Source organism: Thamnophis sirtalis, unplaced genomic scaffold (genome assembly GCF_051295495.1).
Source record: "Thamnophis sirtalis isolate CommonGarterSnake01/CBP01778 unplaced genomic scaffold, rThaSir2_p1.2 scaffold_4, whole genome shotgun sequence".
Taxonomy (NCBI): domain Eukaryota; kingdom Metazoa; phylum Chordata; class Lepidosauria; order Squamata; family Natricidae; genus Thamnophis; species Thamnophis sirtalis.
This window is the reverse complement of record NW_028261384.1, coordinates 36,403,797-36,423,656: the sequence shown is the minus strand read 5'-3', so window position 1 is coordinate 36,423,656 and position 19,860 is coordinate 36,403,797. Positions and strand designations below refer to the sequence as shown.

Below are 19,860 nucleotides of genomic sequence, written 5' to 3'. Positions count from 1 at the left end.
ATAAAGAAATATCAAGATATTCATCACCTAAATGTTCACCCATTTTCTTGAGAGTTGCCCTTAGTTTTTTGTGTGAAATATATATTCACACATAAAAAAGATCAGACATATGAATGCACCACTATGGTCACCATCATTCCTTTTTAACTACTCCCTATAAATACCCTGATCCAAGTTATCATTATTATTAACATTATTTGTTTTTATACTAAAATACTTTATAATAATTTAAATTGTAATGTTTATTAATATAATAACAATATTAATGATTTCATTATATCATGCCAGTCAATTGGAAAAAATAAAATGGTTATAATGTAATTGAAGTTATAGTTTTATTGTTGATGTTTTAAAATTATATTATTTTGCACATTCAAATGTTTGTGTGTGTATATATATTTAAACAGTAACAGCTGGCTTAATGCTTTTGCATAGCATAATAGAATCTGCCTGCTTAACTATTTTTATTTGGGAATTTTTCGCTATGAAAAGATAACAAACAATTATTTCTGATTTGTATATTAAATTGTCTTTGGGAAGTATTTTGTACAACTTAATTATTTAGTCAAAACATATATTCATAAAAATATTTCACTAGCAGGATACATGCAAATCATGTAGTAGGATAGATATTTTCACAAGTAAAGTATTTGCTTCAGTTGCTTTCCCAAATCACCTGTCCATTTACGTATCAATCATAAATTATGCCCACTTTCTTTTGACAAATACAATAACCAAAATAACACTTTTAAAAATCAATCACGTAAATTACTTTTCTTCATATCAACTATTAATGTTTGCTAGTGTTAAACATAAATGGAAAACCACTTCCACAAAATATCTGGTTCCCTTCCAGTCATGTTTTCAGTGTTTAAATGTATATAAGTATAAAGGTAAATTGTTTAAAATCAAAGACGTCCCTGGAATTCTTTTCATTTTGAACTATGATTCTAATTGAAAAACAATTTATCAACATCAATGGACCATAAAGTACAAAAGAAAAGCAAATAAGAATTTAATAAAATTATTTTTAAGTAAAACATTATTAATTTCAAAGAAATGGACAAAGCCGAGGTGGCGCAGTGGTTAAATGCAGCACTGCAGGCTACTTCAGCTGACTGCAGTTCTGCAGTTCGGCTGTTCAAATCTCACCGGCTCAGGGTTGACTCAGCCTTCCATCCTTCCGAGGTGGGTAAAATGAGGACCCGGATTGTTGTTGGGGGCAATATGCTGACTCTGTAAACCGCTTAGAGAGGGCTGAAAGCCCTATGAAGCGATATATAAGTCTAACTGCTATTGCTATTGCTATTGCTAAATAACATATTATAGAGCCTACAGTTTAAAAAATAAATTAAAATAAATTAAAAGCTTTCCCCTCCTCTTTTTACTGGATCACCTTTTAAGATGTGACATTAATAACCATAGAATGTGTGTATTATATTTGATTTGTGGGGAACCGATTCAGACTTATTCTTGATCCTGGGATATGAATCAGAAAAACAGTATCCCATTTGCTAATATGGGAGCAGCATAAAAATTCAAGGGAAACTATAACTTTTTTATGTTTAATCAGACTTTTATGAATGTTGCAGATAAGTTAGAGCAGGGGTCAGCAACCACTTGAGCAAACACTCCAAGAGCCACAAAGGTCCTAGCCAGAAGCCCCCCGTTCAATTCTGGATCTGGGCAGAAGTCCGGTTTCCCCACCATAGAGTCTCCTGCTAGTGCGGCATCCTTTATCCTTTACCTGTCCTAACCAAAAGCTTTATCAATTGTGGAGCTGACCGGAAAACCATAGAGTCTCCTCCTGTCCCATCCTGCTATCCCCACCAAACCAGAAGCTCCTCTCAAAATTGTAGTGCCGACTGTCGACAGGGAGCTGCAGTAGAGAGATGAAAGAGCCGCATACTGCTCCAGAGCTGCGGGTTGCTGACCCCTGAGTTAGAACATTATAAAAGAATGAAGCAAAACTCATTTGACAGAAATTGGTGCAGAGGTTTCTAAATTGGACTCTTCTCACCTTGTTTATTTAATGTATAAACCAGTTTTGGCAAACCTTTTCAGCACCAAGTGCTGAAACAGGAGTGTGCATGCAGGGGAAGCACCGGAAACTGGGAGAGCAGCTCCCTGGTGTGCATGTATGGGAGTGCCAGAAACCATAAGAGCAGTTCCTGACATGCATGCATCGCTGGGAAGCTGAGCTTCTGGTTTCCTGTGTGTATATGCATATTGGTCACCTGGTCTTGCGGTTTCTGGCGTGCATGTGTGTGTACAAACCAGCTGGCCAGCACATGTGTGCACCAGAACCTGGAAGAGCAACAAGTGACAGCTGGCATGCCTGGAGAGATGTCTCTGCATGCAACTTCTGGCACTCATGTCATAGGTTCGCCTACATGGTATATATACTTATTGCTTTTTATAAGAGCAGATTGAAACAAAGGTAATTCGTTATGAATTGGGGAAGCATACTAATTGAAATCAGTATTGCTTTGTTGGTATATTGTGGTTTTATACAGTTCTTTTCCAAGAAAAAAATGCTTCAAATCAGTGTCTATTGAGTAAGCATGCCTAATCCTCTGTCAATGTAATCTGATTATCCTTGTCATCCTCAGGTTCAGAAGATTCATTTAGTAGGTACAAAAGAAAATACTATTTAGAAGGAAAAGTCATAACTATAATGCTTATATTTTGTAGTAGTTAAATTAGTCAATAAAAACTGAAAATTCCTCGAATTTTCAGCAAAGAGACATGAAGATACCTGCTTGGCATTACAAGACACGGTAGAAAGACCTGCATGTGGATTAACAGATTAATAAAATTGGAAGGGACCTTAGACGTTATCTAGTCCAACCCTCCCTGCTCAAGCAGGAGACCCTACACCATTTCTGACAAATGGCAGTCCAATGTCTTCTTGAAAGTCTCAAGTGATGAAGCTCCCACAACATCCAAGGAACAAGAGTGTAAAATAATTTAAATGTAATTGGCTAATTACATGGCGAGAAGAATTGATGGCCAGTAGAGCAAGACAGTCATAAAATAGATCCTGCTTGAGAAAAAGCATCCATGAAAGAGACCTATAACAAGATCTATCTACAATATCAGCAAGTATTGCGGGCAAAAGAAAGCTCAGGACCATCTTGCTTTGAAACATTTTGAAGAGGCCATCCTGCGGTGAAGAGACAATGGCTAAAATGATGATGAGGATATGATTATGACTGCTCAAGCTTACTTTTCTTTAAAACCAAGAACTCCCCATTTTATTACTTTCACCCAATTTTCTCCTATTTCATTTCCTTAGAGATTAAAGACTTGATACTCTGGTATCTTTCGCTACCACTTAAAGGAAAAAGTTGCCTGCAAGTCAGAAAATTCTTGGAAGGACCAGATATGGAAGTTTAACTACCTTGTTATCTATTGAGAGGCCAGGTTTTTCAGCATTGTGACTTCATATACTATTTGCTGTTTGCTTCTGGAAAGCATTGTTGACATTCCTGTTTGGTTGTACATATGAGAGTTGGCAGGAAGGCCAGTCCAAGAACTGAAAAAAACCCCAACAAGATGAGAGAAAAAAACATGGAAATAATAAATTGCCTCTCATGCAAACAATAAGCAGACTAAAGAGAATAAACACTGCATCTGCAATACTAATTCAGTTCTAAATAATTTTTTGCATGTTGAATCAAACTGGGAAGATATTTAATAAACCATATTCTCTTTCTTCCTGAATCCTTTCATATATTTATGTAGTTTATGACATATTCTTGTCATTCTTTTCTTTGTTTTGCCATTTTATAGGAGTTCTGGATTTGTTTAATTTTTTAAATATTTAAATATTACATGTTATATTTTAATGACACTGTACAATAATTTATCAATATTTATTTTAAGAGCTACATTGAAAAATATTTATCTATTTATCATATTTATATTCACCCATCTTACCAGAAGTGATTCAGGGTGGCATATAACAATCAAATAAAACCACAATATCAAAACAAAAAAAAATCATTGGAAAGATGGTATAAAATCTCAAAATAATAAATAATGACCACAGAGTATTTGCCATATTTAATTTATAGCTTTGTTTAAAAGTATTTTGTATTTTGTAATGCATCTACAATAATATTTTATTTGTGAAATTTCTTTTAGGATGCTTCAATTGCTCACAGATTTCACATTATGCGAGAAAAACATCCAGAGAAGTTCAATAGCAGGTGAGAACTAATTTTTCCCATTTTCTTCTTTACATGAATGCAATGAATTATTTTAAAGTAGCAATGATGTAGGTGCCAGATAAAGAAAATTGTGATTTTTATCATAAACATTATTTCACATTATCATGATGCCTTTCATTATGTCATGATGCCACCAGTACTCCTGTCACTTTTATTTCTGTTCTGACCTAAGTAAATCTTTGCATATACTTACTTAGTTACTGAGTTTTCTTTTGGAAATGTGGGCTTTGTAATATGAGTAGAATTTTCAATATTGCAAGTATGTAGCTTAATCAATTTAATTTGGTTTGCCAGGTCAAAGAAGGCTAGCTTGTGAGATAACAGGATATAATTACTCAAGCTCTGTCTCATGGAATACATGTGTTTAATATTTTCTGTAAGAATTCAGATAAACAAGAAGAACTTTATTAATAATATTAACATTTTCACAAATTTGAATGTCATCATTATCTTTTGAATGATATTTATTCATTTATAGAGTTTATATAGCTGCCAATCCCAACCTTCAGTTTTTAGGCCGCCTACAGTTCAACAACAACAAAAAAAGAAAACATAAAAATACTCACAGTAGCCATGTAAAAGCTCCTCTGGCACTTCTTTTTAGAAAAACTGATTAAACATAAATATCTTATTTTGTTTTATTAAATATCCTCAGTTACAATATGCTTACATGTTGTGTTGGGTGATTGTACCATGGCAAGTCACAACCCATCTGTCAGCTCCTCCATATTTTTCTTGCTGTAATACATAATGCTTCTGAGCTTGAACATACACATTTCAATAGCTTGTAAATACTTGCGCTACATATAAAGTATCATGATTTTTTATGGCTAAGCATTTAATCTAAAGAAGAATTTAATTGATGCCTCTGCTCTTTCTTTAGTCATGGGAGCAGATTTCTCTATCACTTCCAGCACTATGATATTCTGACTTTTATGCAGCATGTTGGTCCCAAGAAGCCCCATGAAATTACAGCATATCCATTACTTTTAAAAATAATTTTGAAATGCTCTGCTTGTATGATAATCCATTTGATTTGCTTATGCTTTTTTAAACATGTGTCATATTTATGCAAATAAAAACTTTGTTTTGATTCTATCATAGTTTGCATTTTTAGAAGTAGCATTATTCAGTCAAGTTGTTTTTAATGCCTTTGCATTAGGATGTTTGCAAAATTAAACTCATTTCCATTTTACTCTTCAGTTTGGAAAAAATATATGACAGGGATTTATGGTTATGGTTTTATGAAGACTGCAGTCCTTCAATGCAAGTCTCAGTCTCTAAGCTCTTATAAAATAATTTATGGTACTGAGCTGTTCAGTGTTCTATTGCTTCTATACTGCTATGTCCAAAAATAAATATTCAAGATGCAAAAATTGAGGTAATGTCATCCTTGACAAGTGTGAAGACTTGTGGAGCCTGCTTGAGCTCTCCATGTACTTATGATCTGAGTTGCTAATGTTTTGCCAATGCAAAATTGCTGAATGCTAATGAAATATAGTAATATACTTCCTAGCAAGAGTTGCATGTATTCTTTCCTACTCCTGTAATGCCCTTTTCATAGTAAGAAAACACAACTGAATCACAGAAGAAAAATAGAAATGCATTTCCATTACATTAAGGGGTTAGTTGAAACTATTATTCTGTGTGTAGGACTATATAGATGTCTTCTAATGTTTCAAATTTATAAACTATATTTACTTCAGAGTAATAAATGTTATTGCATTAGATTAATTTTATATTCATGAAATATAAACAGGAAGAGCCCAAAGGATGATTCAAAATAATGACTGATGCACATTGCTGACTGAGTGAAAAGATAGGAAATTTCTTTACTGTATTTTTCTAAACTATAATAGGTGACAAAGTGGCTCATACAGACATTATATATACTTACATTTAAGAACATGTTCTATTGAATCAAACATATACACACTTTTTTATATATCTAATTGAAATAACTTTGAACTTTGGTTTAGCGTTTTGGTCAAATAATATAGCTTTATAATTAACCCTGAAATCATTTAGTTTGAGGCATTCATTTAAAAAAAACATTGTTTGCAAGATATTTAAGCTTTATTGGGAAGATTATATAAAATTTCTCAGCTTATATTAAGACTCATGCTCATGTCTTATATTTTTAGCATCTTTTTGCAAACCAGAGCACTTAGAGATAAGTGATGGTATTAATGAACAGGCCTCTATCAAATGAATGCTAAAATGTGATTTTAAGAACAAGCATGAGTGCTTGCTTTTTATTTTGTGCCAGCATTACTATTCCTCAATATTTAATGAATGAGAAATACTTGGGGAAAATGTTCATTACATTTCTGAGAAAAATTAATATAATCATGTATGTGGAGTATGAAGAGCTAGTTTCAAGGTTCAAGGTTTATTACACTTGTATGCCGTCCTATTCCCGGAGGGACTCAGGGCGGCTAACAAACCAAAGGGGAAAGGAATAATACAGACAAAAAGTGATAAAAAAACAAACAAACAAAATACGGAAACAATTTAAAAGCAGTCAACAGCCACACAATTCGAGTGGGGATGGGAACTCATCAGCCCCAGGCCTGTTGGAACAGCCAGGTTTTGACAGCTTTGCGGAAAGCCTGAAGGGTTGTGAGGGTCTGGATCTCCACGGGGAGATCGTTCCAGAGGGCCGGAGCAGCCACAGAGAAGGCCCTCCCTCCTCCGGGTGGTCGATAATCGGCATTGGCCGGTGGATGGAATTCAGAGGAGGCCTAGTCTGTGGGATCTGATAGGTCTTAGGGAGGTAATTGGCAGGAGGCGGTCTCTCAAGTACCCAGGTCCAATACCATGAAGGGCTTTATAAGTGACGACTAGCACCTTGAAGCGTATCCGGAGACCAATAGGCAGCCAGTGCAGCTCGCGGAGGATAGGTGTAATGTGGGTGTACCGAGGTGCACCCACAATCGCGCGTGGCTGCATTCTGGACAAGCTGGAGTCTCCGAATGCTCTTCAAGGGCTGCCCCATGTAGAGTGCATTGCAGTAGTCCAGTCTTGAGGTCACAAGGGCATGAGTGACTGTTGCAAGAGCCTCCTGGTTCAGGTGGCGACGCAATTGGTGCACCAGGCAAACCTGGGCAAATGCCCCCCTGGTCACAGCCGACAAATGGTGTTCTAAAGTCAGCTGTGGGTCCAGGAGGACTCCCAAATTGTGAACCCTGTCTGAGGGGCGTATAATTTCACCCCCCAGCCTGAGAGATGGAATACATGGCCAATTGTTGGGAGGGAAAAACACAAGCCACTCGGTCTTGTCTGGATTGAGTGCAAGCTTGTTTACCCCCATCCAGACCCTAACAGCCTCCAGGCACTGACACATCACGTCAACCGCTTCGCTGAGTTGGCACAGGGCGGACAGATACAGTTGTGTATCGTCCGCATACTGGTGATATTTTATCCCGTGCCACCGAATGATCTCACCCAGTGGCTTCATGTAGATGTTAAACAGGAGGGGGGACAGGACCGAACCCTGCGGCACCCCATACTTAAGGGGCCTAGGGGTCGACCTCTGCCCTCCAACCAACACTGACTGCGACCTGTCCGAGAGGTAGGAGGAGAACCACCGAAGGATGGTGCCTCCCACCCCCACCTCTCGCAACCATCGCAAAAGGATACCATGGTCGATGGTATCGAAGGCCACTGAGAGGTCAAGGAGCACTAGGACGGAGGCATGACCCCCGTCCCTGGCTCTCCAGAGATCATCGGTCAGCGCAACCATGTTTGAATGTAGTTTAAATGTTGTCACCTGCTCTTTAGAAGTTATACAATAAATACAATAAATTATTATTTCATCTAGGGAATTTGATATCCACAGAGTCTAGTAAGCAGTATGGATACTATTATATGCAGCTGTTCCTCAGTGATATAGCTACTCTAGTTCAAGCTTAATTCATGCAAGTTACCCACATAGAAGATAGAGACTTGAGTGGATGATATCACTGCCTTTATTGGGGCAATTGCAAAAAGCAGCACAGAGTTAGTCGGTGTGCTGAGGCACACCTTTCTTTGAAGTTATTTTGTTGCTTCACATGAAACCACAAATAATATGTTTGAGCAACTGACGCAGAAAATTTCATAAGGTTGTCTTCTATATAAATTAAATTTTAATTCAAGTTGGGCTGCTTTAGCGGCATTTTCCCACTAAAGCCTATAGATTAACCAATTAATTGTATCTTAATGGGTTTAATAGGCTAGGCAATTGACAGTTCAATTGTTTATATTGTTGATAGATTTCTGAAGGGAGTTCCATTTGATTCAATCAATACAGGGAATTGATTAATTGATTATACGCTGTCATGTCATTTTCAGTTCTTAGCAACCATATTGATTTTTTCATGACAATCTTTTCTTAATCTGGTCTTCCAACCATGCACCCATCATCACTGTAACTGAGTTCCACCAATTTACTGCCCCCTATCTTTCCCAACATTTCAGCTTTCTTTAGACAGATAGATCTCTGAATTAAGATAATTTAAGTCTTGACATATGTCTCAAATGAAAATTCTGAGTTGATTTGTATGATGATCCATTAATGCATTTTCATTGCTGTCCCTGATATTCTGATTTCTCTGTATAAAGTGCTATAGGGATAATATGACTTGAACAATTTTGATGTTTGTCTAGGTAAATATACATCACAGATTTGAATATGTTCTTTGAAGTCTGTGTGGCTGCTCTACCAAGTGCTGGCCGGTGGCATATTTCTTGACCGATTCATCATTGATTGCATTGTAGCCAAATAAAATTTGAGCTATACCCTTCCTAACTATAAAAAGAATAAAATTTCTTTGGTTTTCAGCTCCTGAGTATACAAATGTGAACTTCTGACTTAAATTATGCAATCCTAGTCCATCTCAATTTACTGATGCATTAGATATATATCTGTAGTCATTTCATTTCATCTTTCATTGTGTTGAATTTTCTCTCTTCATGATTCTTATCTTCCACATTCCTAATGTAATTCTGTCTTGGTAAATTCCGATTTTCTTTTCCTGTATGGCAAATCAAGAACTAGAGCTTTTGAAGGTTTTAATCTAATCATTTCACACACACCATCAGTAGTCCTAAAGTTACCCCAGCTGTTCCTCAATATGATGTTCAGTGCAACCTGACTTGAGGGAGCCATCATCTGGCACCATTTTTTCATTTTGGTTTTCTTAATGAAAATTCTAGAGTGAATTGCCGTTCCCTTTTTCCATTCAATATGAATTATGCCTTTGCCACCGTCACTAAAGTGATCATCTGCCTTCGGCAACTTCCAATATACTACTGCCTAATGTAGCTGATTACTTGCTTTATCTGGACAGCTAGGATAAATGATAGATAGGTATAGAGAAAAAAAGAGAGAGAGACAGACTGAAAGGCATACAGACAGAGGTAGAGACAAGAGAGAGAGGGGGCCCTTCATTTTCTGTAGTAGGTATATCATATATGACTTCTTTTGTGATGGCAGTAAAGCAACATATCTAGCTATATTGTGTCTGTGAAGCTTTTACCATAAAGATTGGTGAGTGCAGCATTAAAAATTTGGAATGTCAAGGTTTATTGCTGTGTGTAATGTGAAGTCCGACATGTTAATACATATATTTCTATGCCCTTTTCATTATTAATTTCATCCTTTACATACTCCTATACTTCTTTTAATAGACTTTAACCTCACAAGAATTAATAAAGACAAAGTTTTAGTTGAACTAGGATGTCAGCTTTTATTATAAAGTTAAATCAATACCTAGTTAATGCCACGGTTTAGTGTTTAATAAAGTAAAAGAAAAACTGATGGGCTGTTTAATGTAGCGAGAAAATGCTATTAAATCAGGCGTATTGTTTGAAATTTAAAGTCTCTATTTTAGCATAGTTCTTTTTCATAGAACATTTTATTATTTGACAATTTAAGATAATATAAACTTTGAAAAGTTCCTTTAGTTAGGCTCTTTAGGATTAACAAAATTAATCTTACTACACAGAGTTCTGTACAGAATTGATTCTGGCAGACAGTGTTTCAGTTTGTTTCCTGGTGTTTCCTTTGTTTCCTGATGTGGTCATCCTCAGACTGCATAAGAAGACTAAGTATTCTTATTGAAATGGACTATTGTAACATAATTTTGCAACCCAAACTGTTTCCCTTCTTTCCTTTTTATATTTCGGAGAATATAAAAAAGAAAGTCTCTTTCTTATATGTTCCCTAGTACTTTCTTGTGTCTCTTTGTTATATGTTCCCTAGTTCTTAATTCAAAGCATGCTCTTCAGCATGTTATTGTAACAACAATCTCTGAAAAATTTCGTCAAGGTTATCTCCATGGTTGCCTTACATCACTAGCAAGACATCATTAGAAGGAAGATATTTTATCATCGTTGTTTTCCTAAGGCATAATTCCAAAACATGATGTTGAGTCATTCCCAATCAGCATGACTAAATGTTTGGAGTTCTAATTCCAATATATCATTAGAGAAGATGCTCTAATATATTTTTTTAAAAAGAGTTGGGAATTGTTTTTCCACTGACAATGATAGGGAAAACATTATATAAATAAAGATTCAGACTTCAGATGACTAAGTGCAGAAAAGGAGTCTTTTGGGTATCATTGGTAAAAGACAATTATCAAAAAGAAAAGGATAAATAGATTTAGAAAGTGTTTGAGGAAAAAGATGAGTAAAGAAACCAAAATCAGTAGCCTTACTTTATTTTAAATTTATGGAACCCAAAGAACTATACTTCCTGTTTTGATTTTAGCAGCTTTGATCACAAATTCGCAATCAGATAAGACTCAAATCTTTGCTGTCAAACAAGAAAGGACTGCTATGGGCAATAATGAAAGAACTAGACGACTAGCTAAGAGAGACCTACAAAAAAAATATAATGATTAAAAAAAATATTTCGATTCAACAGCAGGGTTTTTCACATTCTAAGTAAATATAAATTTTCAATTTTCCAAGTTCATGCAGTGAAATATTTCAGAAATATATTTTACAAAATAATGATAGTTATACTTTGGATATATACCACTTTAAGGAATATGCCCACATATTTTGCAAAATAATTGGCTCTAACAAAACATGTTTCATTCTCTGTGAAATTTCTGAGTTTTATATATTCCACATTTTATTGTAAGATGTGGCATTAATCTTCACATTTAAAAGTACAGAAATATAACTAGCAAAAACATCCTTCAAAATGTGTTTTCATGAGGCATGTACCATCTTGTATGCCTCTATAAATAACATCTGAATCTGAACTAGGTTTTGATTTTACAAATTGGATGTATTTTATATGTTATGCATGTAGTGGAAAGTTTCATATGCAGTATTGAATAAATGAGAACCATACATGCCTACCTTATTGTCTGTGTTTTTCCTTCAAGAAGCAGCATTAAAAGTCTGAAAATTAAGTTTGTATAGTTTAATGTAACAGGAATAAAATGGGACATTTTGATTTTTAATTTGTTCAAATTGTTAACAAACTTTTAGTTTATTATGATTAAAATAAATATTTTAAATGGATTGACTTCTATAAAACTAACATCTTTATTTTTATGTTATTTGATGTAGAAATATAAATGAAAAGAAATAAATACAATTATCTGAAGTGTCACAATGGTAGAAAATGGATTCTAATATCATTCATTGAGTTTCCTGGTATTCATATTAAATTTCTAAAAATATATGGATTTAATATTGGAATTTTTAGCAGCTATGTTTTGGGGGAAATTCTGCTACTTTTCAGACTTAGCTTTCAAATGCTATTCCATATTGTTTGGAAGTTAAACAAGGCCTTTATCTATGCCCTTGCCAGATATATAGAACAGATGAACTTAAATCCATGTATACACATTATAGTTCTTGTAAGACAGATGGAAAAGAGATTTGCTCAGGCCTGAGCCCTGAAGAAAAACGTGTAGGCAGAGCTGTTAATCAACTGTTTATTTCAACTACAACAAATAACGAAAATAAGTCAAACTGTTGGCTGACAGCTCTTTTATACCTTGAGCTGTCAGCCTATTAACCAATGGCGTGCCTCGGATTCTCCCGCCAGGCCAGCAGCGCGCCTTAACCAATGAGGAGGCTTCCTGGTTAATAGGCCTCGGGTGGTTGTAGACACGAGGCCTTAGCAAGATTAATATAAATGTCTAGATTCGATGAGCAATATTCCAGCATTCATTGATATTGGATAATATCAATTTATTTTATTTTCTAAAATGGTTTCTGATACTTAGTATGAACATAAAAAGAAAAATGGTCACTGGTGATCAGATCTTTCTTTAGTGTCCAATATGATTGGATTATTGTTTGACAGGCACTTACCTGGATTGAATCTTCTTGAATCTTCAATGTTCAGTATTCTATCCTTTGTTGAATTGATCCAGTCACTAATTGTTGATAAAGCTACTGCTTCATAATATAATTTTAAGTTGGGCATTTTCAAACTTCCTCTCTCACGTACACCTTGCATTATTTTGAGTTTTATTCTCGGTTTCTTCCCTGCCCAAACAAATTTATTAATACACTGCCATTCTTCCAAATTTGTATCGTTTTGAGTATTGGTATCATTTGAAAAAGAAAAAGAAACTTAGGCAAAACATTCATTTTTACTGCTGCTATCCTTCCCAACAAAGACAGTTGTAATTTTTCCCATTTGTTCATCTCTACCTATATTGTATGCCATAATGGTTCATAATTATACTTATATAATTTCCCATTTGAGGTTGTAATATAAACTCCTAAATATTAAACCCTTTTTACTATCTCGCATCCTGTTATTCTTTCTAGTTCTTCTCTTTGATTTGTGTTCATATTTTTAACTATCATCTTTGTTTTCCCTAGGTTTATTTTAAACCCAGATACTTGACCATATTGATTAATTATATTCATTAAACCCACAGCTGATTTCCCCAGTTGGGTTAAAGTTACAACCAAGTCACCCTCAAATGCTCGTACTCTGTATTCGTAATACCTAATCTTAATTCCCTGTAAATCATCTGACCCATGTATTTTATTCAACAATGACTCCAGGGTTAGGATAAACAATAATGGAGATAGGGGACACCCCTGTCTTGTTCCTTTTTCAATTTTAAAAAATTCTGTTAAACTACCATTAACTATAGGCTGCTTTTGTGGACCTGGCATTGTTCACACCAGTTTGCCCATGAGCCTGCAGTAGGTTACAGCTCTGGTCACAACAGGTTTATATTTTTTTTCCTTTTCATCTTTCTGCTTCTAACCTATTTATGTTCATTGGCTATATAACATTTTTTTAAAAATTAAAAAGACCAACAGAACTTTGGAATATTGTCTAGGCCAGGAATGGGAAGATGGTAGCAGAGTAGGAATGGAAGAGGAGAAACATTTCCATTTGAGACTATATGCCTCTGATTTCACGGTGTGATTCGTTCCTGTGGGTGAGAGCTAAAGAAGAAGATTGCTTGGGTGGGATCAAATGGGAAGAGAAACCATGTCAATAGGTCAGAGTGGCTGGGAGATACAGACGCTCAAGATCAAAACCAAGCCTATTAAAAACTTGAATAGGACCCAGAAACAAACTGGCAACCAATTCAACTTGCATTGACTTTTAAAGTTTTCTATAGCACTGGGTTGGGCTAGCTGAAGAAGCTCTCCCTAGATCTATCTGCCCATTCCACTGGATCCATGAGACATGCTGTAAATTCTATTAGCTTGAGAACTATATTTGGCAGATCTACAGAGATATATATTTGACAGAGATCTACATTTAGTTGACAGACCTTTTCTGCTATGGGTGCCTGCTCTATGGAATATTCCCGCCCCCAAAGTGTTTCACACTTTGGATTTTCTGAAGGTTGCCTAATATTCCTGATTATTTAGTTGTTAAATTTAATAATAATAATAATAATAATAATAATAATAATAATAATAATAATAATAATAATAATAATAATATGACTCACTGCCACATAGTTGGATCATAAAATGCTTAGAAACAACTGGCATTAGCAAAAATATTACATCCTTTACTGAAAAGGCGATGAAACAATGGAGAACTGAGTTGGCAGTAGGGAATGAGAGCTACGGAATGGTTAATATCAAGCGAGGAATTTTCCAGGGTGATTTACTTTCACCTCTTCTCTTCATCATCGCAATGATCCCACTATCAGTAATCTTAAAAAAAATGAAATTAGGCTACCAAACAGCCAAAAAAGCTGAAAAAATTTCGCATTTACTATATATGGATGATTTGAAACTCTATGGAAAGTCAGAAATAGAAATCCAATCATTGACAAATACAGTCCGAGTATTCAGCACCGATATTTCAATGCAGTTTGGCATGGAAAAATGCGCCACTGTATCCATAAAAAGGGGCAAAATCACTGCATCTGAGGGAGTTGAAATGCCCAATGGCCAACTAATTAAATGCAAAGAAAATGAAGCCTACAAATACTTAGGCATTCTGCAGTTGGATAACATCAAGCATGGAGAAGTAAAAACTATTGTCAGGCGAGAGTACACCAACAGAGTTAGGAAAATTTTGAAATCTAAATTGAATGGTGGAAATACAATCAAAGCCATAAATACCTGGGCAATACCAGTTATAAGATACACAGCTGGCATAGTTAACTGGACACAAGCTGATTTGGACCTTTTGGACCGAAAAACCAGGAAGCTAATGACAATGCACTACAGTTTACATCCACGTGGTGATACTGATAGACTATATCTGCCCCGAAAATCAGGTGGCAGAGGATTATTACAAGTGAAGCAAACAGTTGAAGAAGAAAAACATGCACTGGCTGATTATTTAAAAGAAAGTCAAGAACATCTATTAATCGAAGTAAAGAACAAAAATCTACTGAAGGCCCAACAGACAAAACAAGAATACAGAAAAGATGTGATAAAATCAAGAATGGAGAGTTGGCAGAACAAAGCACTGCATGGTCAATTTCTGGAAAAAATAAAAGATAAAGTGGACAATGAACAAACTTGGTTATGGTTAACAACAGGTACATTAAAGAAAGAAACAGAGTCACTAATCCTGGCTGCGCAAGAACAAGCTATCCGCACAAATGCCATTAAGGCCAAAATCGAAAAATCCTCTGATGATACCAAATGCAGACTTTGCAAAGAAGCTGACGAAACTGTTGATCACATACTCAGCTGCTGTAAAAAAATCGCGCAGACTGATTATAAATTGCGGCACAATTCAGTAGCACAAATGATCCATTGGAATTTGTGCAAAAATTATAATATCAAAACAGCAAAAAACTGGTGGGAACATCAGCCTGAAAAAGTCACCGAAAATCAGATGGTCAAGATCTTGTGGGATTTCCGTATACAAACCGACAAAATACTGGCGCATAATACACCAGACATCACACTGGTTGAGAAAAATAAGGTCACAATCATAGACATCGCAATACCAGGTGATAGCAGGGTCGCCGAGAAGGAACATGAAAAAATCGCGAAATACCAGGATTTAAAAATCGAAATTCAACGACTATGGCACAAACCAGCAGTGGTAATTCCAGTGGTAATTGGCACACTGGGTGCTATTCCAAAAGCACTGGAATTACATTTAAAACAGTTAAAAATTGACAAAATCACCATCAGTCAAATGCAAAAAGCCGCACTGCTTGGATCTGCACGCATATTACGAAAATACGTTACGACGTCCTAGGCCCCTGGGTGGGGCCCGACTAGTAACCAATGCCAAATCCGGCGAAACAACTGGCTGCTGTGATACAATTGTGTAATAATAATAATAATAATAATAATAATAATAATAATAATAATAATAATAATAATTTAGTATTTATTAAATGTAATAAATCTTTCTTGTATATATCCCAGAGTCAGTTGCTGTGAGATGAATTGCAATCAATCAATCCATCCATCCATCAATCAATCAAGTTGGAGAAATGCTACATGTATTATGAATTATATTTCTTGTGTACTGCTCTATAATTCCCTTGGCTTTAGCATGGCTATGAGTATACCTTTTAGTTATTGTTGTTGTGCCTTTGAGTCAGTGCGATTTATCCAACAAATCCCTGAAGTTTCCTTAACAAGAGTTCAGAGGGGTTTGCTGTTGCCTTCTTCCTAGGAATGAAAATATTGGCCGATCTAAGGTCACCCAGCTGGCTTTGTGCCCAAGGCAGGAATAGAACTCATAGCTTTGGGTTTCTAGCCTGATGCCTTAATTACTATATACACTGTAAATAGGCTACCCTAGAATATCTAAACAAAGTTTATATTTTTTTTTACATGCAGTAGAGTTTAAAATGTCATACAGCCCATATAGAATATGCTAATTGTTTACTGGTTTTAGTAAAAGAAAAAGGTGTTTTGTGGTCTGGTTCATTGTTACTAAATAAAAATATTCAGAAAGATAACTTGGTTTTAAGATATGCAATGTATGGTTTTTTTAAAAAAAAATGGGACTAAAAGACCAGCTTCCTTAATATAAAGAACCTTTATTTTCAAAGAAGTTTATTGTTTGAAAAATACAAGATATGCCATTGTGAAATGTATCATTTGCTTTTTAAAACTACCTTTATTCTATAAAAAGGTGAGAATTAGGTTTTCAAATTAAGTGTAATCAGACCACTTGTCTAGATGCTCACTAAATTTGTTTTCTTCTGCATGTCAGATTTCTTATAATTAAACTAATGTTTAAAAATCATTCTTTTTCACTTTTAGACAAAAAAGCCTTAATTACATGTTGTGCCATCCCTAAGCATTTAACGCTCTTTAAAATGAATATAAGAAGTGATTAAATGATAAGTTTAAGAACTGTAGTTAAATTGGCAGAACAGTAAAAATAAAGCAATGCTCATTCATCTTGTTTAATTTCTTTAGTTGCCATTATTAGTTGTTCTACTTAAACCTTTCTTTAAAAAAAATCACATCAAATTATCTTGCAGGGACGAATTCATATTTATTTCACATGCCACTGCAATGTGAAGTTTTATGCCAATATATATGTGACCAATTTTCTATTTTTAAACAACACTTAAAGAGATTGCTAATGAATCACTGCACGTTGTATCAGTGGGATTAGTTTATCAAGCTATATTACAAATAAAGCCAATGCATAAAAGAACAATGAGGGCATAAGAACAGTTCAAAATTAGCCTATTTTGCCTTTTATAAGTATTTATTTGCATATTTTTGTTTTTCTTCTTTTCAAAAATAAATTTGCCATGATTGAAGTTTAGATAAGTGAATATTATTAGCTGGGGTGGGAGGTTGTTTATGGGAAGAATGATAGAAGAACCCTGGTTTTATATGCCAAATATATATAATCCTAAAGTTTAAAGCAATTCCAACTTTCCTCTAAAATAAGCATGTACCTTTACTGGCTGGAAGTGATATAAGAAGATCCTGGAAGCAGAATATCAGTTGAAACAAGACTATTTTCATACTGTGCAATAGAAGACACTGGTAACTTATTGCTGCACTTTATCAAGAAAACCACATGGATAGAAAATCCAAAATGATTGAAGATATATTGCCTGATCAAGAGTGCCTCAAGTCAGGTGGCACTCACTATGCTACTGAGAAGCAGCTGACGATCTTTCAAAGTACTAATGGTATTTATTACATGAGTAGATTAAAGGCTCTATGATATCTATTTGCTCTTGATGCTGTGCAGTAAAAAAAATGAAGATACAAAGATTTACAATGGGAATATGAATGTGAAAATCTCAAATGGGAAGTTTCAATAGAGTGCAATATGAAATGAATCAACTGCAAATTGACACATTAAGTATCAGCAAATTGGGACAAACTGTTATAAACAGTTTAACAAGAACAAAAATTGTTTACATGCAATTAATGATTGAAAACAGGCAGTCTTCAATATACAATCACAATTGAATCCAAAATTTATGTTGCTAAGTGAGACAATTGTTAATTGAATTTTGCCCATTTTATGACCTTTCTTGCAATAGTTCTCCACAGTTGTTAAATAAGCAACAATATTGTTAAGTGAATCTATCTTCCCATTGAGTTTGCTTGGCAGAAGGTCACAAAAGGTGATCACAAGACTCTGGGACACTGCAACCATGATCAATATGAGCCCATTGCCAAGCATCTGAATTTTGATCATGGAGATGCTGCAACAGTCATAAGTGTGAAAAATGGTTATTAGTCACTTTTTCAGTGTCATTGTAACTTTGAACAGTCACTAAATGAACTGTGACTATCTGTACTATCAGAATTATGAATAACCTTTAATATGGCAATTACTGAAGTTTACACACCACTTTTGCAGCAAAAAAAGTTTCATGATTTTTATGATCAAATTCAAATTATAGTTCAAAGAAGTTTGAAGCAAGATGAGCATTTTGGTTGGAGAACCAAATGATAAAATTGGAAACATAAAAAAGTAAAATGTAGTTGGATTGTAGAGTTTAGGAAGCCAAAATGAAGGAAAAGACCAGCTTAACAATATCTGCATGCCAATGATTTCTTCATAATTACATTCTCTTGAAACAAACAAAATTGCACCTGTATAAATGGAAATTACCTGATGGTGAATGTAGGAATGATACTGATGATCTTATTGATTAGATAGATAGATAGATAGATAGATAGATAGATAGATAGATAGATAGATAGATAGATAGATAGATATAGATATAGATATAGATATAGATATAGATTCAACTGTTTGTGATGACAATGACTGGATAGTCATTGGATAGAGGATTGTGATCTGTGGGGAAGGTGTGTAAAAGATATTGCAGATCAGCTATATGAAGTGAGTAAGGTGTCTAAAAAGAGATGCCATTTCTGGTTGATGACTCAATTGTAAGAGGTGTTGGTTTAGGAAAGGATGGGGAGATTTTGAAAAAGGTGAGATGTCTCTGGTGCTACTGCCAGCAGAGAAAAGAGGCGCATTGTTAAAATTGTCAAGAATGCTAATAAAGATTGTGAGGTTGATGTTGTCTATCTTGACACTAAAGATGTGTCCAAAAGATATGTTTTCTGTGCAGAAGTATTTTCAGATTTGGTGCAGGAATTTAGCAGGGTATTCTGTAGTCTTATTTTTCAGAGGTTTTAACTGCATATAGGGAGCAAAAAAAAAAAGTTAAATGTATAGCAGAGTTCAATGTGTGGTTAAAAGAGTGGCATAAAGCTGAAGGTTTTGGCTAAGTTAGTTGGTAAAGCTGATGTAAACCTATATAAAACACTTGCACCCAAGAGACTGAACTACATAGTATTCAATTCAGGTATTTCCTGAAGAATTATTTAAACTGAAAAAAGAGGATAGAAAGTTAATTGAAACAAAATAATTTTGCCGACAGCAATCATTGCTAATAGGATTGTTGGGGTTTCTGACATAGGTTTATGTGCAGTTAATAATTTTGACAATTTTGACAATGTGTGTCGTACCATGTGCATTAATGCTCACAGTTTAGGCAACAAAATTTGGAACTGACAGCTGTTACGGAGAAGGATAACTTGGATCTTGTTGCTATTACAGAGAATGGTTCAGGGATGCCAATGATTGGGATGTAAGCATGCTATACAGAAAAGACAGAGTAGAAAAGGGGTGGTGGTGATGATGATGGAGTTGCCATTTATGGCAAGGATGGCATCAAAGCAATACTAACTCAGAAAACAGAAG

At 34.9% G+C, this 19,860-nt stretch overlaps 1 protein-coding gene across 3 annotated transcripts in view; it reads left to right on the top strand.

The window, feature by feature from the left end:
- The window catches only part of DGKB (diacylglycerol kinase beta), a 354,420-nt gene that overhangs the window by 214,585 nt on the left and 119,975 nt on the right, over positions 1 to 19,860 (top strand). For all 3 annotated transcript variants that reach the window (XM_087712751.1, XM_087712753.1, XM_087712752.1), the window contains one exon: positions 4,150 to 4,214. In XM_087712751.1, the coding sequence (XP_087568877.1) occupies positions 4,150 to 4,214 (65 nt within the window). The remainder of the gene's footprint in view (positions 1 to 4,149; positions 4,215 to 19,860) is intronic.